At 45.5% G+C, this 24,473-nt stretch overlaps 2 protein-coding genes across 2 annotated transcripts; one reads left to right on the top strand and one right to left on the bottom strand.

Annotated features, from left to right (window-relative positions):
• Positions 1–6,053: 6,053 nt before the first annotated feature.
• LOC141982509 (uncharacterized) lies at positions 6,054–22,463 on the bottom strand. Its single transcript, XM_074944719.1, has 3 exons — positions 22,293–22,463; positions 7,160–7,571; positions 6,054–6,574 (listed from the first exon to the last, which is right to left on the bottom strand). Exons 2-3 carry the CDS (start codon positions 7,566–7,568, stop codon positions 6,054–6,056), a joined length of 930 nt encoding a protein of 309 aa, XP_074800820.1. The 5' UTR covers positions 7,569–7,571; positions 22,293–22,463.
• Positions 9,108–12,219, top strand: CRYAA (crystallin alpha A). The gene is made up of 3 exons (XM_074946401.1): positions 9,108–9,373; positions 10,536–10,658; positions 11,913–12,219. The coding sequence occupies exons 1-3, from the start codon at positions 9,185–9,187 to the stop codon at positions 12,120–12,122; spliced, it is 522 nt and encodes a 173-aa protein (XP_074802502.1). The 5' UTR covers positions 9,108–9,184; the 3' UTR covers positions 12,123–12,219.
• Positions 22,464–24,473: the final 2,010 nt, after the last annotated feature.

Raw genomic sequence — 24,473 nt, 5'->3', positions numbered from 1 at the left:
ATGACCTCCCTTCTCCCTGTCTGCTACTTCATTTGCTTTTTGGCTAAGGCAGTCCATTGCAGGCCTGGGAGCTAACTGAGGGGAGTCTGATTGACCCCTTCTGCTTTTAAAGCCATCATATCATTCCCTACCTCAAAGAATATGGACTATCTGACAATATCTCTACAACCAGCCCCAGACACCTTCCTGAGGCTATATAGAACTCTATGCTGTAGGTAGAGGGAAGGCTTTTACACCCAGAACTATAACCAGCTGCCTCACAGCCATTGCCTGACATTCCACTCCAGCTCAAAACTGTCAGAAGGAACACAGGAATCAGACTGAGATGCATTTGATTATCCTTTAGGATAATATGTCTATTATCCTTTGTTGTCTGCATGTTAACTTGTTTTTTTGCTATCACAGATGGCCTGAAACCATTTCTTAAAAAGGAAAGCTTTGTGTAATTTGCACAACTGTTCTTTCATTTCAAAAGTATAACAGTTCACTTCTCCATATACTCCTGCACCAAAACTACTAAACAAGGTCTATACAAATACATAAAAATTTGGAGGAGGAAAAGGAAAAGGGAGGAAAAGTCAGCTAGGTTCTGGGAGAGGAGGAGGAGGAGGAAGTATTGGGGATGCAGCTGTAACATTTAGAAAAGTCTGGCCTTCTGGGATGGTAAAGGCAAGTGTGTGAAGTGACACACACTTTACGGTACCTTCTTACTAGGGTAACCCTTCTGCCAAGTCAAGTGGAACTTGGCAGCAACAAGGGTTGGGTTCATTATCTAGGGGTTCCTCTTAACAATATGACACAGAACTGGCTAAAGCCTCCACCCAGTAATCTGGGAAAACATAACACTACCCCAGGTGTCTCTAAGAGGCAATACTTTCCCACTTGTAAGCACTGAGTCTGTGTATAACAAAAGATAGCTTTTATTAAAAGGGAAAGGGAACCACACGTACATTTGGGAAAACACAACAACCACATTCAAAAGCATGTAACCATAGGCAAACCCGACCCCACAGTGCGTTGGGCAGTGTCCTTTGCCTGTTTCCCACCTTGCAGTGGGAAAGTCTGAAGAACGAATGTCCCTTTATCACATCACTCTCCACTCCCTCCACTACACCCCACTCACAGCTGGCTGTCCTTGATTAGTGAAGACTCAGAGGCGCATTCACAGGGGTTCACCTCCCACCCAAGAAAGGAGGGGGGACGTTGAGCAATGTCTGTGTGGTTGCTGTGCACCTCTACAACTGGCTGTTTGCCACGGCCTCTGCTGCCACTGGTCACATGCTGCTGCAGTTGGACGCTCACTGCCACTTCTGCAATACCATGTTCTGAGGTTTCACTGCTTAATCCAGGTCTTTAGCGATGTCAGCTCTTCCTGATTTCACTGGGTAGCAGGAAACCTCACTGCCAGTACCACCTCTGCATTGTCTTTCATTTAACCACTGTCCCTACACCAGGTCTAAGGCATAGCCCCTAGATCTGCTTATCAGTGGCCCAGCTCTGGTCATCACTGAATAGAAAAATGACTCTCCGTTGAGCCTAATCAGCTCTGTCCTTAAACACTGGGGAGGGGAAAGTAAAATGGTGCCTAGGATTCTTTCAGCAGAGTCCACACCACCAAGTAGAAACACCTATCCCCAACCCCTCTCATTTCCACTGGGAGATGGCATCCCTATCCCTGCTTAGCGAGTGAGGTTCATTTTAGAGTGACCCCCTCAATCAGAGCAAGCAAAGTACAGTTCTGCTGCCCTTTACTCACACAGTAAATATAACAACATTTCATTACCTCTGCACTCAATACTAAAGGGATTTGTAACCCAACACCAGCCAAAAGTGATCATTTTAGAAAAGCAGCTCCACCATGTTGTGCATCTAGACTTTTCTCCCAGCTCATCACTAGATGTCAGGGGAGAGCTCATTCAGACCCTGCTTACGTTAGAAAAGATCTAAAACCAAAAAAAAAAAAAAAAAAAAGGTCTGGTTGAGGACTATGTTTTGGATTGGTTCCAATATTTTACAAAACAGGCTAGGTCTTCACTGCAAATAAAGGGAGCATTTTTGCAATGAGATAGCTATCTTGCTGTAAACTCATAGTGGACAGACAAGGCACTGTTGTTTTAACACTGATGCAGCTAGTGGAGGTCAACTGCAGGTGGGGCTAGAGGGTTGGCTTGGGCTAGCTACATTTACAGCAACTCAGTGTAAGAAACCACACTTCTTTCTGCAATGAAGATGAAGCTTAACTCTTTATATGAGCACCCACAAATCTCATTGATTTCACTTAGGGTATGTCTACACTACGGAATTAGGTCGAATTTATAGAAGTCGGTTTTTTAGAAATCGGTTTTATATATTCGAGTGTGTGTGTCCCCACAGAAAATGCTCTAAGTGCATTAAGTGCATTAACTCGGCGGAGTGCTTCCACAGTACCGAGGCTAGAGTCGACTTCCGGAGCGTTGCACTGTGGGTAGCTATCCCACAGTTCCCGCAGTCTCCTCTGCCCATTGGAATTCTGGGTTGAGATCCCAATGCCTGATGGGGCTCAAACATTGTTGCGGGTGGTTCTGGGTACATATCGTCAGTCCCCCCTTCCCTCCCTCCCTCTGTGAAAGCAGCAGCAGACAATCATTTTGCGCCTTTTTTCCTGAGTTACCTGTGCAGACGCCATACCACGGCAAGCATGGAGCCCGCTCAGGTAACCGTCACCGTATGTCTCCTGGGTGCTGGCAGACACGGTACTGCATTGCTACACAGCAGCAGCAACCCATTGCCTTGTGGCAGCAGATGGTGCAATACGACTGGTAGCCATCATCGTCATGTCCGAGGTGCTCCTGGCCTCGTCGGCCAGGAGCGCCTGGGCAGACATGGGCGCAGGGACTAAATTTGGAGTGACTTGACCAGGTCATTCTCTTTAGTCCTGCAGTCAGTCCTATTGAACCGTCTTATGGTGAGCAGGCAGGTGATACGGATTGCTAGCAGTCGTATTGTACCATCTTCTGCTGGGCAGGCAACAGATGAGGATGGCTAGCAGTCGTATTGTACCATCTTCTGCCGGGCAGGCAAGAGATGAGGATGGCTAGCAGTCGTATTGTATCATCTTCTGCGGAACAGCCATGAGATGTGGATGGTATGCAGTCCTTCTGCACCGTCTGCTGCCAGCCAAAGTTGTAAAAGATAGATGGAGTGGATCAAAACAAGAAATAGACCAGATTTGTTTTGTACTCATTTGCTTCCCCCCCCCCACCCGTCTAGGGGACTCATTCCTCTAGGTCACACTGCAGTCACTCACAGAGAAGGTGCAGCGAGGTAAATCTAGCCATGTATCAATCGGAGGCCAGACTAACCTGTTTGTTCCAATAAGAATAATAACTTAGGTGCACCATTTCTTATTGGAACCCTCCGTGAAGTCCTGCCTGAAATACTCCTTGATGTAAAGCCACCCCCTTTGTTGATTTTAGCTCCCTGAAGCCAACCCTGTAAGCCGTGTCCTCAGTCGCCCCTCCCTGCGTCAGAGCAACGGCAAACAATCGTGCATCTGAGTTGAGAGTGCTGTCCAGAGCAGTCACAATGGAGCACTCTGATGAGGCTAAAACTGTCGCGGGTGGTTCTGGGTACATATCGTCAGGCCCCCATTCCCTCCCTCCCTCCCTCCCTCCGTGAAAGCAAGGGCAGACAATCATTTTGCGCCTTTTTTCCTGAGTTACCTGTGCAGACGCCATACCACGGCAAGCATGGAGCCCGCTCAGGTAACCGTCACCGTATGTCTCCTGGGTGCTGGCAGACACGGTACTGCATTGCTACACAGCAGCAGCAACCCATTGCCTTGTGGCAGCAGATGGTGCAATACGACTGGTAGCCATCATCGTCATGTCCGAGGTGCTCCTGGCCACGTCGGCCAGGAGCGCCTGGGCAGACATGGGCGCAGGGACTAAATTTGGAGTGACTTGACCAGGTCATTCTCTTTAGTCCTGCAGTCAGTCCTATTGAACCGTCTAATGGTGAGCAGGCAGGCGATACGGACTGCTAGCAGTCCTATTGCATCATCTTCTGCCGGGCAGCCATGAGATATGGATGGCATGCAGTCCTTCTGCACCGTCTGCTGCCAGCCAAAGATGTAAAAGATAGATGGAGTGGATCAAAACAAGAAATAGACCAGATTTGTTTTGTACTCATTTGCTTCCCCCCCTCCCCAGTCTAGGGGACTCATTCCTCTAGGTCACACTGCAGTCACTCACAGAGAAGGTGCAGCGAGGTAAATCTACCCATGTATCAATCAGAGGCCAGATTAACCTCCTTGTTCCAATAAGAACAATAACTTAGGTGCACCATTTCTTATTGGAACCCTCCGTGAAGTCCTGCCTGAAATACTCCTTGATGTAAAGCCACCCCCTTTGTTGATTTTAGCTCCCTGAAGCCAACCCTGTAAGCCGTGTCATCAGTCGCCCCTCCCTCCGTCAGAGCAACGGCAGACAATCGTTCCGCGCCTTTTTTCTGTGCGGACGCCATACCAAGGCAAGCATGGAGGCCGCTCAGCTCACTTTGGCAATTAGGAGCACATTAAACACCACACGCATTATCCAGCAGTATATGCAGCACCAGAACCTGGCAGAGCGATACCGGGCGAGGAGGCGACGTCAGCGCGGTCACGTGAGTGATCAGGACATGGACACAGATTTCTCTGAAAGCATGGGCCCTGCCAATGCATGCATCATGGTGCTAATGGGGCAGGTTCATGCTGTGGAACGCCGATTCTGGGCTCAGGAAACAAGCACAGTCAGGTGGGACCGCATAGTGTTGCAGGTCTGGGACGATTCCCAGTGGCTGCGAAACTTTCGCATGTGTAAGGGCACTTTCATGGAACTTTGTGACTTGCTTTCCCCTGCCCTGAAGCGCATGAATACCAAGATGAGAGCAGCCCTCACAGTTGAGAAGCGAGTGGCGATAGCCCTGTGGAAGCTTGCAACGCCAGACAGCTACCGGTCAGTTGGGAATCAATTTGGAGTGGGCAAATCTACTGTGGGGGCTGCTGTGATGCAAGTAGCCCACGCAATCAAAGATCTGCTGATATCAAGGGTAGTGACCCTGGGAAATGTGCAGGTCATAGTGGATGGCTTTGCTGCAATGGGATTCCCTAACTGTAGTGGGGCCATAGACGGAACCCATATCCCTATCTTGGCACCGGAGCACCAAGCCGGCGAGTACATAAACCACAAGGGGTACTTTTCAATAGTGCTGCAAGCTCTGGTGGATCACAAGGGACGTTTCACCAACATCAACGTGGGATGGCCGGGAAAGGTACATGATGCTTGCATCTTCAGGAACTCTGGTCTGTTTCAAAAGCTGCAGGAAGGGACTTTATTCCCAGACCAGAAAATAACTGTTGGGGACCTTGAAATGCCTATATGTATCCTTGGGGACCCAGCCTACCCCTTAATGCCATGGCTCATGAAGCCGTACACAGGCAGCCTGGACAGTAGTCAGGAGCTGTTCAACTACAGGCTGAGCAAGTGCAGAATGGTGGTAGAATGTGCATTTGGACGTTTAAAGGCGCGCTGGCGCAGTTTACTGACTCGCTTAAACCTCAGCGAAACCAATATTCCCACTGTTATTACTGCTTGCTGTGTGCTCCACAATATCTGTGAGAGTAAGGGGGAGACGTTTATGGCGGGGTGGGAGGTTGAGGCAAATCGCCTGGCTCCTGGTTACGCGCAGCCAGACACCAGGGCGGTTAGAAGAGCACAGGAGGGCGCGGTACGCATCAGAGAAGCTTTGAAAACCAGTTTCATGACTGGCCAGGCTACGGTGTGAAAGTTCTGTTTGTTTCTCCTTGATGAGACCCCCCGCCCCTTGGTTCACTCTACTTCCCTGCAAGCTAACCACCCTCCCCTCCTCCCTTTAATCATTGCTTGCAGAGGCAATAAAGTCATTATTGCTTCACATTCATGCATTCTTTATTCATTCATCACACAAATAGGGGGACGACTACCAAGGTAGCCCAGGAGGGGTGATGGAGGAGGGAAGGAAAATGCCACACAGCACTTTAAAAGTTTACAACTTTAAAATTTATTGAATGCCAGCCTTCTTTTTTTGGGGCAATCCTCTGTGGTGGAGTGGCTGGTTGGCCGGTGGCCCCCCCACCGCGTTCTTGGGCGTCTGGGTGTGGAGGCTATAGAACTTGGGGAGGAGGGCGGTTGGTTACACAGGGGCTGTAGTGGCAGTCTGTGCTCCAGCTGCCTTTGCTGCAGCTCAACCATACGCTGGAGCATACTGGTTTGGTCCTCCAGCAGCCTCAGCATTGAATCCTGCCTCCTCTCATCACGCTGCCGCCACATTTGAGCTTCAGCCCTGTCTTCAGCCCACCACTTACTCTCTTCAGCCCGCCACCTCTCCTCCCGGTCATTTTGTGCTTTCCTGCACTCTGACATTATTTGCCTCCACGCATTTGTCTGTGCTCTGTCAGTGTGGGAGGACTGCATGAGCTCAGAGAACATTTCATCACGAGTGCATTTTTTTTTCTTTCTAATCTTCACTAGCCTCTGGGAAGGAGAAGATCCTGTGATCCTTGAAACACATGCAGCTGGTGGAGGAAAAAAAAGGGACAGCAGTATTCAAAAAGACACATTTTATAAAACAGTGGCTACACTCTTTCAGGGTAAACCTTGCTGTTAACATTACATACATAGCACATGTGCTTTCGTTACAAGGTCGCATTTTGCCTCCCCCCACCGCGTGGCTACCCCCTCAACCCTCTCCCCTCCCCGTGGCTAACAGCGGGGAACATTTCTGTTCAGCCGCAGGCAAACAGCTCAGCAGGAACGGGCTCCTCTGAGTGTCCCCTGAAGAAAAGCACCCTATTTCAACCAGGTGACCATGAATGATATCTCACTCTCCTGAGGATAACACAGAGAGATAAAGAACGGATGTTGTTTGAACGCCAAACATACACTGCAATGCTTTGTTGTACAATGATTCCCGAGTACGTGTTACTTGCCTGGAGTGGTAAAGTGTCCTACCATGAAGAACGCAATAAGGCTGCCCTCCCCAGAAACCTTTTGCAAAGGCTTTGGGAGTACATCCAGGAGAGCCGCGAATGCCAGGGCAAAGTAATCCTTTCACGTGCTTGCTTTTAAACCATGTATAATATTTTAAAAGGTACACTCACCGGAGGTCCCTTCTCCGCCTGCCGGGTCCAGGAGGCAGCCTTGGGTGGGTTCGGGGGGTACTGGCTTCAGGTCCAGGGTGAGAAACAGTTCCTGGCTGTCGGGAAAACTGGTTTCTCCGCTTGCTTGCTGTGAGCTATCTACAACCTCATCATCATCATCATCATCTTCTTCGTCCCCAAAACCTGCTTCCGTGTTGCCTCCATCTCCATTGAAGGAGTCAAACAACACGGCTGGGGTAGTGGTGGCTGAACCCCCTAAAATGGCATGCAGCTCATCATAGAAGCGGCATGTTTGGGGCTCTGACCCGGAGCGGCCGTTCGCCCCTCTGGTTTTCTGGTAGGCTTGCCTCAGCTCCTTAAGTTTCACGCGGCACTGCTTCGGATCCCTGTTATGGCCTCTGTCCTTCATGCCCTGGGAGATTTTGACAAAGGTTTTGGCATTTCGAAAACTGGAACGGAGTTCTGATAGCACGGATTCCTCTCCCCATACAGCGATCAGATCCCATACCTCCCGTTCAGTCCATGCTGGAGCTCTTTTGCAATTCTGGGACTCCATCATGGTCACCTCTGCTGATGAGCTCTGCATGGTCACCTGCAGCTTGCCACGCTGCCAAACAGGAAATGAGATTCAAAAGTTCGCAGTTCTTTTCCTGTCTACCTGGCCAGTGCATCTGAGTTGAGAGTGCTGTCCAGAGCGGTCACAATGGAGCACTCTGGGACAGCTCCCGGAGGCCAATACCATCGAATTGTGCCACAGTACCCCAAATTTGACCCAGCAAGGCTGATTTAAGCGCTAATCCACTTGTCAGGGGTGGAGTACGGAAATCGATTTTAAGAGCCCTTTAAGTCGAAATAAAGGGCTTCATCGTGTGGACGGGTGCAGGTTTACATCGATTTAACGCTGCTAATTTCGACCTAAAGTCCTAGTGTAGACCAGGGCTTAGTAGGTGATACACTGCGTGAAGGTGCTGCTTCACTCTGCCACTGGTGAAGTATGTAACCTGAATTAGTCTAAAGTTTACAACCCTCAGGAGACTGCACTACTGTGTGCCAAAGGCACAGATCAGGAGGGACTGAGGTGCACAAATGCCCTCAAAGATTAAAATGTTCTGTCCTGCAAATAGTCTAATTTAATACCACAAGGCTCCTTAGAAATGTGTGCACCCTAAATAAAGAAACAAAACGAAAGAAAAATGTTCACCATTATCCAACCAGTTCTCATATTGAATACACACACCAATACCCATAAAGCTAATGGCAAGAAACAAGTCCTGCTGAATACACATAAGGGATGTCTACTCTGGGAGTTGGGAAGTATGATTGCAGCATGTGTAGGCATACCTGAGCTGGCTCTGATCTAGCTAGATCAAAGCTAGCTAGAGTAACTATAGGTTTCAGAGTAACAGCCGTGTTAGTCTGTATTCGTAAAAAGAAAAAAGAAAAGTAGGACTTGTGGCACCTTAGAGACTAACCAGTTTATTTGAGCATGAGCTTTCGTGAGCTACAGCTCACTTCATCGGATGCATCCGATGAAGTGAGCTGTAGCTCACGAAAGCTCATGCTCAAATAAACTGGTTAGTCTCTAAGGTGCCACAAGTCCTACTTTTCTTTTTTCTTTTTAGAGTAACTATAGACACCTTTAGAAAATTTCCACTAGAAATTCAATTTAAAAGTCCTGATTGAATTGCTTGTCTATGTTCAGGGTTACAGCCTGTTTTCTCTCTGGGTAGAGGTAGCCCCAGATAGCATAGCATACTGGAGAGTAGCTACTGTCCACAGATATCTGGCACTGATTCTAACCAGACTGTCATTCTCAGGTCAGTCTCTGCATTTCTGCTGACCAGTTTGCCTTCATCATGAGATCATGTCTTTCCAGAGAAATCCCACTAATGCGTTTATTCTGTGAAAGTAGTATATAAAGAGGGAGGCTTTCTGAGTCTCCACTGTGCAGTCCAGCAAAGACATCACTGTCCCCAGAGACTGCACTGTCTTCTCTCTACCGTCGAACTTGCAGCAGCAGAAAACATGGACATTACCATCCAGCACCCCTGGTTCAAACGAGCTCTTGGACCCTTATTTCCAAGCCGTTTGTTTGACCAGTATTTTGGAGAGGGTCTTTTCGATTATGATCTCCTGCCTTTGTTCTCTTCCACCATCAGCCCTTATTACAGGCACTCTCTCTTCCGCACCATTCTGGAATCAGGCATTTCAGAGGTAAGACTCCTTTACTGAATACCATTTACCTCTGTTGCCAGTTCATTAATAGTAACAACCACCTGCTACTTTCCTTGATTCAATTAGACTATGTAATTTAGCTCTGATGTGAACAGGTGCAGGAAAACTAGCAGGTTTCCTGCAAAATACTAAGCCCACCTGACCATCACAGAAAATTATCACAGGAAATCTTAGCAAAGGAAATAATTTTTTCCCTTTAAGAAAAAGATTTGACCTATAGTATTTTTACAATACTATAAAAAGATTACTTTAAGACCCTGACAGCAGTTTGCCATGTGCTGGGGAAAAAACAAAGCTTCCTCTGTTACATGAACATTCATATTCAGCTTACTTTTGTTGGGGATGGGACTCCAGGTATAAATTCAATCTTGAGCATGAACAATCTCCTTTCTTTTCTTTTTTTCACCATCTCATGACTTCTGTGTTATAATCCCACAGTGGAAATCCCAAGAAGAGTCCTCCAAAGACTATATGCAAAATGAACATTTTGTATGTTGGGCTGTATTCAAAACAGTCGGATCTGAAATGTCAAAGCGAGCGCAGATGTTTGTTCTTTCTGCATTCTACTAACCTCCCTGAGGTTTCCTCCAAAAATCTAGCAGAAGCCCAGCAGAGCTAGAGCTGCAAGAACTTTATTAGACTTACAAGCCAGGCCACAAAACTGCAGATCACACTTTCTTCCTGAATCCATGCAGTTTAACAGAGAAAGTGTGGTTTAAAAGAGAGAGTAAAAAGCAAAGGTGCGAGCTTAACAAAATAGGTGAAGCTACATAACTGCTATAATTTCACCGCTAGCTGCTGAGCACAACCCAAATGTCCAATAAATCTCTAATGATAGATTCTGAAAAATAATCGAGTGATAAGAGTGACACAATGAGAGCAGTGTGAAGGGATGCAAACTCAAGGAGCAATAAGGATGTCTTAGAATTCTACCAATCTTGCAATTTCAGGGCCTTAGCCAAAGCGCATTTACATTAATGGAGAACTCTATTGACTTCAGTGGGCTTTGGATCAGGCCCATAACCATTCTCTAGCCTTCTTAAATCACTTCTGAGACAATCATGCTCAGGATGAGACTGAGAACTACTTTGTTTTTAAATCAACAAATTATTGTTTTATTTTATTACTATATTAATTGCAGGTGAGGTCTGACCGGGAAAAGTTTACAATCTTCCTGGATGTAAAACACTTCTCTCCTGAAGATCTGAGTGTGAAGATTATGGATGACTTTGTGGAAATCCACGGCAAGCACAATGAGAGACAGGTAAGCAGAAAAAGCATGCAACTTTGGAGGGGAATTATCCTGCTCTTTTCTCTTTCTGACTTTAAGGTGTTCCATATATATATATATATATATGTTTTATAAGTTAACTGTAGAGCTGGGTGAATTTCCTACCAATATTTGCTTATGTATAAGTTGGGGAAGTACAACTGGGAAGGATACTGTTCTCTACTTTTTCCAGAATTATTTTTCAAAGGTTAAACCTAAATTCACTAAATGTAGGTTCTCGGCTCTGGCAAAAATCAAACCGGATTTCTTATAATAATGAGAAAATGTCTCTGTTGTTTATTTTCAATCATCAAGCTCCATAACAGTCAGATGACAATGTGCACTGTTCAGTAATAATGTCTGACTAGAACAAGAATGTTATTTGAAGCTGTCAAAGAATGACTGAGTTTCCATAATCCAGGATTACTTGTGGAAAGCTGAGTTTTCATATGCTTGGTTGGAGGAGAAGAGCAAAACAGACAAAACCAAAGGAACAAAGGGCCTAAGGCTTGCAAACTGACCAAATATGACATGGAAATTCAAGCAAGGATTGAAGTGTGAATAATAATAACACCAGTGGCGGGAGAGAGGAGGGGGCACAAACTCTTCTTATCCATGAAGACACTTGTTGGGAAAACAAAACTTCAGAGCCCAATCAGTATTTGTTTTATATATATATATTTCAGACTACTTTACCATAAAGGGAGAAAAAAGACACTTTAATGTCAGTCTTTCTTTTAATTTCTCATTCTTTCAGCCAACAGCATCAGAGGAGCCAGGATTACAGCCTCTTGTTCCATTCAATGATGTTTCCAACATTCTGAAATATAGGCATTCATTTTCAGAGCGCTGAGCACCTACAGCTTCAACTGAAAAAAATGGGAGCTGCAGGTGCTCAGCACTGCTGACAGTCATGCCCAGCATCGCGTGGTAAGGGCCAAATTCTGCTCTGATTGACACACTTGGTAGCTCAGTTGGCCTGAGTGTTATTGCACAGGATATCAGCCAAGGCAGGATTTGTCCCTAATAAATTGTAGTGTAGAATAAAATGCATATACATTCATAGCTGTGCCTGAGACCGTGATCTCATTCTGAGCCAAATGTGGCTTTGAAATAACTGTTTGGAATTCAGTGTAAACATGGAGTCACACTCCGGTGATGTAGATTAAAACATGCTATGGGGTGTGCCTAAAGTCACACCAGGCACTGTTTCTGACCGCGCCATCTGTTCCCTCTGTCTGTTGTCAGGACGACTATGGCTACATTTCCCGTGAATTCCACCGCAGATACCGCCTGCCTTCCAACGTGGACCAATCTGCCATCACCTGCTCCCTGTCTGCTGATGGCATGCTGACTTTCTCTGGCCCCAAAGTCCAGTCCAACATGGACACCAGCTACAGCGAGAGACCCATTCCTGTATCCCGAGAGGAGAAGCCTGCCTCGGCTCCTTCTTCCTAGGCTGATCCTGCTGATGAAGCATCCAGGCATCTGTCACCGTTCGCAGGCCTCATTCACAGAGTCATTACATAGGTATCAGTGAATATCTAGAGGGGGTTATTTTTTGTTTTAAATTTTTCTTGGATGACTGAGGGGCTGGGTGAGCAGCTAGTGGACTTTGAAGCTTAAGCCTAAACATTATGATGTCAGGTGACATGAAACAAGTGTGCTGCCAAACTGATGTATTTGCTGAAAAGGTCTTTAAACTGTACAGGATTTGGTAACATCTACCAAATATGAATAAGTGCACAACTAACATTAGCTCCCAACACACCCTTCATTAGCACAAGGCTTGTGCGGTGAAAAGCCCGGCAGACCTGCTCTAGCCTAAAGAAATTAAAATCAGAGCTAAGCTGATTACTGTGGAAAAAACCCAGAGAGACTGTGCACTTGCAATGAATGTGCCATGAGTTTCTTAGAACAAAAGCGAGAACAACAGTGTGTAATGTTTCGGAATTGCAACATTTTTTTCAGCAAAGTCTTTAAGTGTATCTGTTTACACCACTGCAGTGTCATCTTCCTTTAGTGCCAACTGATGCAAGGACAAGCATGTCTTTCCAATGTCTCTGTAGACCCTTTGGGGGGGTCCATCATTGTGCTGAGGCTTCAAATCCCTACCGAGCTCTTCCCAGCCTGCATGTAGCATACCATCTTTCTTAATCTTGCTGTAATTCTAATATAGCTCCAACTGTTCTAATGATATCTGACACACAATCTGAGAACTCAGTCAGTGGCAGTCAATAAAGAAAATGTGAAACAAGCAATTGGCATTTTGTTTATTTATTTCCTTCCAAGGTCTTCATAGTTAAAATGTCACACACTGGTTCTACCTCTGCTCAGAATACATGTTCACTCCAAACAGAAATATCAACAAAAGACCAGTTCTTACACTCTCCTGTTTTTCTCTGTTAAAACCCCCAGATATTTATTTCAGTTGCCTCAATAGAGACGACAGTGAAGACCTTTTTTATGTAATAAAATATAGTGGATAACATTCCAAAGCTTTGATTAACTATTGTTGTGAGCACACATAGATGCATTCCCTTTTAACTCTCCCCACAATTAAAATGCATTAGCTCAGCTGTTCTCCAATCAGCAAGCATATACCGCTAGTGGGATGCGGGCTGCAATCAGTTGGGATGTGTTGGTTTTTTTTAAAGTACAGTGTCAGGATAAAAATCTATTATAACTGCTAAGTATTAAAATCACAAATTTAGTGCACCAAGTACTTTGAGTTTTAGATGTGATACACTGGGTCTGAAAGTCTGAGATCTGCAGCACCAGGTGAACCTTTATAGTGGAAAAATCAGGAACGGTTTTGCTCATATACTATATAGGGATAGTCCCTCCTAACTAGGGACAGTAGATGTCAAGAGTCTACCTAGATATTAGACCTATTAATGCTTGGTGGTAATATTAAAAGATCTATACACAACAAAGCAGATTCAAGAGCACATCAAGCGCACGGTCCTCTGGGAAGATCATCCTTCTATTCCAGGGGTTCTCTAACTTCATTGCCTCATGACCCGCTTCTGACAACAACAATTACTACATGACCCCAGGACGGGGATCGAAGTGTGAGCCTGCCCAAGCCCAGCTGCCCAGGTTGGGGGGCCAAAGCCAACACCTGAGCCCCACTCCTCTGGGTGTGGGGGGGGCCAAAGCTGAAGCCTAAGGGCTTCCCTATAACCCTGGGCCCCACTGCCCAGGACTGAAGCTCTCGGGCTTGGGCTTTGGCCCTGGGCCCCAGCAAGTCTAACGCCAGCTCTGATGACCCCATTAAAATGGGGTCATGACGCACTTCGGTGTCCTGACCCACAGTTTGAGAACCGCCGTTCTATTCCTACAAAGGAAGTGGCAGAGCACTTCAAAAAGAGTGCTAGCTCAGGATCAGGCTTTGCCCTGCAGAAACACCCACCAGCCTCTTCCTCTCTACTGTGGTTCACTTGGTAACCAAACAATTGATCTCTCTTTTGGTATGTGTAAGATTAACCTTAAAATGCAACATAAACACGACTATTTAAAAGAGAACTTCCTCCGACTGCACCTCGTCCCTAAAGCCAGGAGTGTGGATGGGGGTGAGGAGGAGAACTCCAGCTGTTAATCAGGTGCCATTAGAAGAGCCTCTGCAACTCGCTTCCCCGCTCTGTGCTTGTGATTCCTCTCCCGCCCTTTATTTGCCTTGTCTATTTAGTTTGTACTCTCCTTGGGGCAGAGATGCTCTGCATAAGTTTGGAGAGTACCTAGCATAATGGGGGCCTTTGATACCAGCTGGGGCTGATAGGTGCTACTGTAATATACATAACAGTAATAATCCATCGTAAGACAAAATGAAGTACAGCTGTAGACAATGAATTTGCTATCAGGTCAGTACAGCAAGGTACTGAGCACCCTCAACGCCTGCTGAACTCTGCGTGTGCTGAGAGCACTCAGCATCTCACAGGATCACGCTGCATCTTGCTGGGTCAATCACATAATAAAGAATGGCACTTGCTTTGCCCCCTGTTTTAATTCATGGCCAAAATCTGTTCTGAGTTACACTGAAGTAAAAGCAGAGTAACTCAACTGAATCCCCTGGCATTGCTCTGGGTTTATACCGGTGTAAATGACAGCCAAATTGGGCCCTCTACACTAGCTTTGTGTTTGACATGAGCTGAGCCAGCCCTCTCACAGAACTGCCTTTCACGGTACAGCACACATTCAAGCTGATGACTTTCTGTGCTGTCTCCACCTTCATAGGTGGCTGACCCACACCTGTGGCTGCAGACAGGGAAGACTCAAAGGTGATAAAGGCAGAGGAAGAGGAGGAGGAAGCAGCATTGTGCGTGTGCCTGGCACATTCCCAGGGTGGGCATAGTGACGCTTATCTGACAGACAGGGAGAAGCTGTTGCATGTGTAGCCTAGCCCAAAGCAGCCTGAAATCTGCTGCCACTAAAGCCACCTGCTAAGCATCTGAGGAGAGAGGAACCACCTTCTTATACTGCCCTATGAGCTGTGCCTGAGGTGAACCCCTTCCCCTGCAGCAGCAGCCCAGGCCCCAAGCGGTAGAGGGAGGAGAGAAGCGGAGACTGCCCAGAACTGTGCCCAGTACCTTAAAGGTATGCTGCTGTTCATCTGTGAAGGACAAGTAAGGGTGTCGGGGGTGGGAAAAGCAAGGATACAAGGGAAACAGGAGGCAAATAAGAGGGAGGCTGAGGTGTGACTGTTCTGTAATTCATACGTAATGGGGTGCCATGGATTTTATTGTCCTTTGCTTTTACTCACTTGGTTTTTTATTTAATTAATTAGTGAGAGAGTCTAAGGGCTTTTCTCGTTTCTTTTTTTAAACTAAGAGTTTGCTGAATTTTCTTCTTGACGGAGGAACATGTGAATGAACGTTTCCCGGGAAAAACAAGCTTATAACAACATGAGACCTATATTAGAGTGATCAATTGGAAGCCACTACTGCCACTGCCCTGAAGCTACCCGAACTTGGATTGGCAGCTGAACTGGCCCCTGCTGCCCTCAGCACTAGTGTAGGGGGGTGTACAAAGGTAGCAGAAAGCCAGCTATGCTCCTCTCCTCATGTGCAGCTCAGGCGCACTGAGACACTGGTCTGTGACGTGTTCACAGCTCATTCCTGAGAGGACATGTTACTCAAGCTGCCCTGCCAAATGGGGGCACAACAAATGCCTAGTTGCTAGAGTAACTAGTTGTGCAAATTTGCATAGGCAGGTGAGCAGAGGCCAGGTTCACTATTTCCGCTCCAGCCACTCTGTGTGACATCGGTGGCAGAAAGGGAGGTAATCTGGCCAGCTCAGAATTCCCCCAGTGGAGAAGAGCTCTCTACTGGTGTAAAGTAGTGTGGGCAGTTCCTACACCGACTTCCCCCACCTCAGTGTTGAAGGAGATGTGTCTGTGGTGGCATTCTGCTGATTGTCTATGCGTGCAGGACCACCATAGCCAGCGGGTGTAAATTAGGATAGCCTCTAAGCAGTTCTAACTTATACCAGAGTTGGAGCTGGGATAGCCAGTGAAACAGGTAGGTGTAACTGGCCCTCTTCCCAGCCCGCACCAACTGTATCTTGCTGGAGTAATTGCAGCCTTTAAAGTAATAGTCTTTTCACTCACTCACATACTAACAGCCACAATGACTCATTCATGATTTTTCAAATATCTAGCCCAAATGTCTAAATCCTATATCCTTCGATCTTTCTCATCTGGAAGCAGCTATTTTAATCTTTCTTTGGAGACAGTACAGCCCATAAAAGTTGGAGTTTTATGTCCTCTAAAACTAAGAAGATCTCTTATACCTTAATTGAAGATCTTCTTAACCACCCGCCAATTTGTAAATGCTACCAACACACAATCTTGTAGACCGAAGTCAGAGAATCTTTTAACCTTTATAATTTGATCTCCAGGAAAAGAGTAAAATACCACTCAATCAAATAGTATAGACATCTGACATCATAAATGAGCCAAGGTCTCTGCCTTTACTTTAGGGATAGCTTTGAAAATCAGTAGATTTAGTTAACTTGTCCTGGGCCCTTCTGCAATAGTTTATCTAATACTCTCCAGCTCTGCATCCAGCCTTTTGCTCTACCCAGAGTTAACACCTAAATGCTCACCCAGCACCTGGGATCTTACTCTTACGTCAGGCACAACACTTCAAATGTCCCACCCCCGTCTCAGATCCAAATCTTCAAGGAACCCCAGAACACAGCCCGTTTACCCCCCCCCCCATCTCTACCTCATCAACTCCGGGAGCTCTGGGTACATTGCAGTAATCAGTTGCAACCCCAGCACTGTAACGACAAAATCATCCTTCCTCCTGTCCTGTCACTATGAGAAATTCTATCCTCCTGCTCTGTGCACTTAACCCAGAAAAGATAATTGTTTTCCCTCCTTGGTGTAAATGTTCTTTTATTAGTTCTTGTCTCCCAGAAGGCTCTCTCACACTCTGTAACGTTGGAAACTGTTACTATTGCGGTTCCCCCAGAGTTGCTTGTGAAATTCATTTCTGAACAGAGTCATTAACATTTTTTAAGGTATAGTACATCTTCAAAGTTTAAGTTTAGTAACTTAGCCCGGATTTTTTCCACAAAGAAAAAGATCTGGGGATTTTATCCACAGGAGACTGTTAGGTTTTGTGGTCACATTTAGTTTTTCCAACATTTGAGGGGTTTTTTATAGTAGTATATAGCTATAAGCAAGTGTTTTTATTTGGAATGGGTTTTCATTCATCCTGTTGTAGTGCATTTTTACCACCTTTTAACAGTACGTTGTAATTTCCATTCAGAGACTTCAACTCACTTGCCTATTTAGTATAAATAGCTTTTACTTTCCCTCCAACTCTCCAAGGAAGTCACTGAAGCTTTAAATTCATGTCCTGGATAGGATCAGTTTCAACATTCCTTTGACTAAATGACTGCACAGTGGCAGGGACTGTTAGGTTTTGTGATCACGTTTAGTTTTCCAACATTTGAGCTTTCTCATATAGTAGTATGGCAGCTTGAGTGAACAGTCTGTGCCTCCACCGAGCATGCTGCAGGGCAGTGCTTTAAGAAGTCCGGTCTATCAGTGGGATCTTTGTTTTTGGCCATTGCAGTTAGAATTTTTACAGCCAGGGTTAGGTTTTTCTCACAAGAAGAACTCTTTATTTAGAGCACTTTTCTTCAGTTCTGACAGAAGTCAAAGACTTTTAGTGTTTCAGGCTTTTGGGATATGTCAGTGAGCATTCATCAGCTTTGGAATCAGGCTCGACCCCTCCCTCAGAAGACTTTATTTTTGAATAGCAGTACTACTGTCTGGGGAGCTGCAGAACCCACTGTGTTACTGGACAGGCTTATAGGGGTCTGGAAGAGGCATTATATGCACCAGGAGAGGGACTGAGACCTCTGCTTGCTCATTTGCGGTAGTAGAGTTGGTCAGTGACTGTAAAAAGTTCTTCACAGATTCCAAGGCCAGAAGAGACATGATCATCTTGTCTGACTTCATGTATAGCACAGACCATAGAAACCACCTCAAAATCATTCCTGGAGCAGATCATTTAGAATATATTCAATACTGATTTAAAAATCATCAGTGATGGACAAACCACCACGACCCTTGGTAAATTGTTCCAATGATTAATTACTCTCACCATTAAAAATCTACGCCTTATTTCCAGTCTGAATTTGTCTAGTTTCAACTTCCAGCCTTTAGATCGTGTTATACCTTGCTGTGCGAGATTGTTCTTGTGAACGTTCATTTGAATTCCAAATGGCTGTGAAGTCTAAATCACTTATGTAACCCTTTTTATGATTGGTAAATCCTTTTTTGGGGTTAGAGGACTAGAACTGAAACAGTACTCCGGGTGACTTCCATGGCAGCATCATAATATTTTCACTATATTCTACCCCATTCTTCATATATCCTGACATCTCTGTCTGCTTTTCTGATCACTGCTGCACATCGAGCAGATGTTCTCTAGCTGCTTCCTGAGTGCTTACTAAATGTTCCATTCACCAACATTTATTTCGAATTTCTGTCACACTGCAGCAACCTTGTCATGTGAAGAAGTGATTCATTCCACAAGATGTCAGCCTTTCCCGTGTTTCCAGCAAATGAGCTGAACTGTTGTAAGAAATTCCTCAGAAAGTGTTGCTGGAAATGTCAGTTTTTTCAGTAAGCTCAAGGAGGGCTTGCAAACTGTATCATAATGCATATGCACAAAGGGACAGACTTAAAGTTGCATGGAAAACTATAATATTGGCATGTCTTGATTTGACTGACTTTGCAACTCAGACAACATAGATGTGGGAGTTGTATATAATGTCCTAATTTTTTTTAAAAAAAGAAGACACATTCTATCATGTGCAACTGTAATAATCCTCCTCCGCTTGCATCATCAGCGGGGTTTGAGTAAAGTTCACTGCAGCACAGATCTCTACCATTTGAGCTAAACGATTAACCACATTAGCTAGCAGCAGCAGAAAGCTGTTATCTTCTGTGGATTAGCCACTACACAGTTAAATAGTGGGCTACATATGCATGCTTGGACCCGATTTCTTGCCAGCATACTAAAACGCATAGATTTGAAAGACCCTTTCTGAAACTCTGTGGCTAAGTGGATGGCACTTGAGACTACCACATTAGAAAGCTGGGGTCTCCCATCTTGTGTAGCCTCACACTAGGGCTGGGTTTAAAGGACACAGAATTGACATCAGTTAGATGAAGTGGTGAATCTAGAACTATTAGTTTCCAATCCTGTGTACTTCCCTTTGGCCAAAGGGTATTTTGATGGGGAAATGCCTTTTGGTCCATACATATCCACATAGGATATGTCTACACTAGCGTGTGTGGCCTTACTGTAGTTCAGGTTAAATTATTGCCAATTAACTTTTTTAAATGCTAACCTGGACACGACAAAAGGTTTTTTTTCCCACAACACAAAAGTTGGTCATTTACTGAGTCTAGGGCAGCAACAGCAGGAGGATGAGGGGGCCTGGGAGGTTCAGCTCTGTGTGGAATGCTGAGGCAAGATGCTGAAGGGGTGTAATTTGGCCAAATCTGAACAGATTTGCATGGGGCCCAGAAAAGACACCTCCCTGACCTTAGGACTACCCTCCTGCCAAATGTCACAGACCTTGGAGGGTCCTAGAGCTCTTCAAAACAACAGACTGAAGAGCTATTAGACTGACAAATATTAGGCAACCTACGCACAGGAATCCTGGCTTCTCCCCCTCTAATAAAATACTATTTCAGGAAGCCTATCTATTCTGCAAAACATTCGATCTACAACCACACATCATTGGTCATTATATTCTACCTGTTTGCACCTTTTTAGGGCCACACAATGCCAGCCCTCTGTGGGTACATATGAACCAGACTGCATTGGTACCAGCGGGGTTACACTGTGACAGGGGGAGGTCATGGAGAACACAGGAGTGGATAAGAGCCTCCTGCATTCCCCAGGCAGGTGCTCCATCCGTAGCAGTAGGGGTGGGCCGGAGAAGGAGGTGGGGAGACAAGCTGCATGAATGCGTGACGGTTGGTACAGTGACTTCAAAGGCAACTGCAGTGACATCCACAGAGTGCCCAGGGGAAAAGGTGCTGTCTCCACCCTGTGGAATACCTCTGTGCCAGGTGTATTTATTTGAGGCTCCATATAGGAAGGTACAGGAAATGACCTGGGCCTTAGAATGTAAGTTCTTTGGGACATTACTTATGTAAAATGCTGGGTACATTTATGGCTTTGTACAAGAAATGATAATATCTTAAAGAGGTGATAAATTTAAATTACAATAATAAATAATCACCAGGCCTAATGGCCATTGATCAATATACCTAACGGGGATTCTTAGGGAGGAAAATCAATATCCCGAAGGACTAGATATGTGTTACCTTTTCCCAAACTGAGGCTTGTGCTGTTCAGCAGACCCGGAATCACAGCACTGGTACATTTCTACCTAAACCAGTATTTACCTTTTGGAAATGGTACCCCATTATTTAATTGCATTATTTCCAAAATTAGTACCAGCTGAGCTATTCTTTCAGGAATAATATTAGAGAGCTGGAGAAGCACTAACTGACTAAACTTGTGATGTAATTTTTGGCTGCAACATCTCGAGGAGCTGATGCTCCTGGGATGTATGCCACAGGGTGGGTGCAAGACGATGCCCCCAGTAGGGTTTATCACCCGGCAGTCTGCGTCTACTCATTGGCAGTGGCTTTCTTTCCTGGGTTTGCAGCTCTCGTAGTGCTTTGTCTGGGAGAATTCAAAATGCAGTCAATTGTTTGTTTCATTATCCTTCTATTAAGATGATATGTATGTGACATACAACTCACAGAATACACCATCTCTGATCATAACACGTTTAAGACATCAATGAAATATATGTAAGGCATAATATCTATTAGTTTGCCCATGTGATTTGTCTGGAGATCAGTTGCCAGTTTGATCTTGAGAAAGAAGGATGGAAAAAAATCTTTTTGCTTTTTCTTTACTTTTTAAAATGTCTGTTTTGTATTTAGTATCAGAAGGGTAGCCGTGTTAGTCTGGATCTGTAAAAGTGGCAAAGAGTCCTGTGGCACCTTATAGACTAACAGACGTATTGGAGCATAAGCTTTCGTGGGTGAATACCCACTTTGTCGGATCAGTCTATGAGCTGATGAATTCCTGTCCTTTCAACCTTCTATCAGAGCTGCTGCTGCTCTGAAAGCCTGAAAGGGTTTCAAGTCCTCCCCTGCCTTTGCTGTTAGTAATATTACTATTGGATATGGCAGTTCTAGTGCTTGCTAATAGATGGCAGCAGTGACATGTCATTGGGATTTAACAAACCCTGCAATTTAAAGGGAATATAGAACCTAAAAGGTCACTTTCCATTCTGTAGAATGCTGACTGTATGTTCTTTTCACTGATGTTTTTCCTCAGCAATCATTATTTTAGTTTTCTTTTCCTTTGAAAATGTATTTGAAAGGAAGCTGGGCAGCACTATTGTCCGCTCTGTCTAGTATTTTTCACCCACTCAGGGTGCTGTCAGCCTGCCACCACAGGAGTTAATGTACTGCAGTTTGCCCTCCAAATGGCTAATTACAACTTCAATTTTTCACTGAAAAAGTCTCTCAAAGTATCAGCCAGAACTTTCAAACCCACTTTCCTACTTGCCATTTTCCAACTCTACCAAAATAAAATATGGAAGCCAGAATATGCAACACAAAGGCTGTGGTATGCTCAGAGCTGTAAATCTAAGCTGGTGTGACAGATCATTGCCACAGAAAAAGACTGGAAACCACCCCCCAGAGAGAAGTAGTGATGGTGCCAAAACATCAACGCAAATCCCCATGGCCAGCTGATGGGAAAGAAGGAGAAAGCTCCAAAACACCCACACAATACTGAGGAGACAATCACCACTGAATATGTCAGCTTTCCGAACCCCTGGGACTGTTACCCGGGGTTCTTTCAACCCAAAGCTCTTGGTAACTTTTACTCTGTGCGAGGTGGTGTCAGGACATAAATCAAGGGAGACACGGCCATCCGACCAGTAGATGGCTGGTACAAACAGGACAACGCAAAGGTGCTTTCACTTAAAGCTAAACTTTACTTAGTCTCAAGCACTTACACACGTCCGCAAAACGTTAGTAAAACACCCCCAACCCTTGATAATTACCAAAGCTGAGTGTGGCTCTCGAGTGGCACAGCGGCAGGCTTCCGGTGGCCAAATCTTCCATCTGCCTGTGGGGACTGCAAGATGTATCCAGAAGGAGAGTCCAAAAAGAGTCAAACTACCTCAAACTTTCCCCCCTTATTTATACATTAGACATGTCCCTTAAAGAAAACTTGTTACAAGCAGTTTCAGTGGTCCAGCAAAAGGTTCCTTCTGATTATTGATTAACCAGGTGTAGGTTTTTCCAGAGTTTGCAGCCTTGAGGCCCACAACAGACATTCCTGGGGCACATACTGCTCTTCTAAAATGCATGTATCAGCCACTTCAACACAATTCTTATCAGGAAGGACGTGGGGTCAAGCTGCCCTCTCTGTGGCACCCAAAGACCCCCCTCCCCTTCTGCCTTAGTTAAGCTAAGCCTGCTGACTTGGCCAATTTACAGCCTGCTGACTTGGCTGCTTTTAGCAATAATCCATAGTGGTTTCAGGCACTTTACTGGTTTGCCAAAGTCTCCCCGTACAGGACAGCCGTGACTCTTTAAGGGGGATGCATTCCTGTCAGTGAAGAATGGCTATAGTGCTGGGCATATCACTGCCGATCAAAAGAGCTTCTCCTTGAAATACAGTGCTGAGGACAGATAGGCAAACTCTGCCCTCCAGTGTGGGCATCTTCTTTCTTTCTCCTTCCAGACCCTCTGGTGTGTGTATAGGGCATCCCCCAGTTTCCATCATTTATTTCTGTCTTATGCTGGTCTATTCAGGCCTTACCTCCTGTTGGAACCTGCTGTGCATCCTGGAGTTCGTTTTTGTAGGGAGTTAGTTCTACGTGACAGCGTTATCAACCCTGTGCACCAACCTTAGGTCCACGGCTCCTTATTCATCTATTGGAGCTGTCCACATGTGGATATTCTCCCATCTGCCACCTGGGAGACGTGTGTGGTAGCTTCAGATGCCCCAAGATGCCTCTCTCATATTTATTAAGGATTGAGAAAGCCACTCCCATCTCAACTCCCTCCCCACTGAGGTTCCAGCTGCTCTCACCCCTTTCATCTGCTTCCTATTTAAAAAGGAAGTGCTGTATTGCCACCACTCCCAGCCACAGCACTGCCAGGGTGCTATGGACAAAGTCGGACCTGCATTGTGTTCACAACCCTTGCACTGGCTCTGCTTCCATTAAAATCACACAGTTGAAGTCAGCAGGAGCTCTACATGCACATACCTGGACAGTATTTGGCTCAGTTAATCTTCATATTAAGGTAGCTGATTGAGTATTCGCTGCTGGTGCTAAAAGGTGATCCACAAGGGACTTCTCAAAAAATTGAGCTTGTGTCCCTTTCTGTCAAGCTGTCCTGCAGTGGTTCAAGAGTGCTAGCCTCAGGGCAGACTGTGAAGAAGCAGGGCACAAACCTCAAATTGGTTGTGACTTCAATACTTAGATTTCACCAACCAATTAACAAGGGTGAACTTCTCCAGCACTGTAACAGCCTTAATGCAGACAGTCTTCGTGATGATCTATCCTGCCACCCAGGTAAGCTTACCTATGTGATAGATGGTCCCAAAGATCACAGCAATATTCAGGTTACTCCCAGTCCCAAAGGACCAGTCACTTACCCCAGGTCTACTGTACCTTAGATCTCACACCAAAGACAACGCACGTCTAGCCAATCCTATAATAAGCTATCTAAAGGAAATAAGAGTTATTCACAAGGTTAAAGCATGTAAGCGTGTATACACACAAATGAGTTCCAGTCTCAAATTTCAAAAGGTAATAGAAGCTTCTATAATAAACAAGCTCTACATGTCCTTTAGGGCTAACCCAGGCCAAGCACTGGGGAAGCTGCTTAGTAATCCTTGCCCTTCAGAGTCCAAGCAGCACAAAAGATACAATTTCTGCTCATTAGGGCTTTTTATTCCTTCCCCCCTTCTGCTCTGAGTTGCAAGTTCAGCTGGTGGGAGGAATTCAGTTATACATCTCTTCTTCATGGGGATGAGGGGAGCAGTCAACAAAGTCTTTTGTCCTCTGATATTCCACAGTGGTTCACCTGGTGTTGATGGGCCTTCTTTTGCTAGGCAGGAGATAACATGAGTTCAATCCTTGAGGGGGCCATTTAGGGATCTGGGGCAAAAATTAGGGATTGGTCCTGCTTTGAGCAGGGGGTTGGACTAGATGACCTCCTGAGGTCCC

Source organism: Natator depressus, chromosome 1 (genome assembly GCF_965152275.1).
Source record: "Natator depressus isolate rNatDep1 chromosome 1, rNatDep2.hap1, whole genome shotgun sequence".
NCBI lineage: Eukaryota > Metazoa > Chordata > Testudines > Cheloniidae > Natator > Natator depressus.
Note: the sequence above shows the minus strand (reverse complement) of the source record. Positions and strands in the feature narration are given on the sequence as shown.

Bases quoted from the DNA above. Each gene is read 5' to 3' on its own strand.
- LOC141982509 (XM_074944719.1), bottom strand. From the start codon at position 7,568: ATGAAGGACAGAGGCCATAACAGGGATCCGAAGCAGTGCCGCGTGAAA. The intron at 6,575-7,159 runs GTGAGTGTACCT...TTCCTCCACCAG, and splicing joins AGGCGGAGAAGGGACCTCCG to CTGCATGTGTTTCAAGGATC.
- CRYAA (XM_074946401.1), top strand. From the start codon at position 9,185: ATGGACATTACCATCCAGCACCCCTGGTTCAAACGAGCTCTTGGACCC. The intron at 9,374-10,535 runs GTAAGACTCCTT...TATTAATTGCAG, and splicing joins TGGAATCAGGCATTTCAGAG to GTGAGGTCTGACCGGGAAAA. The intron at 10,659-11,912 runs GTAAGCAGAAAA...GTCTGTTGTCAG, and splicing joins GCAAGCACAATGAGAGACAG to GACGACTATGGCTACATTTC.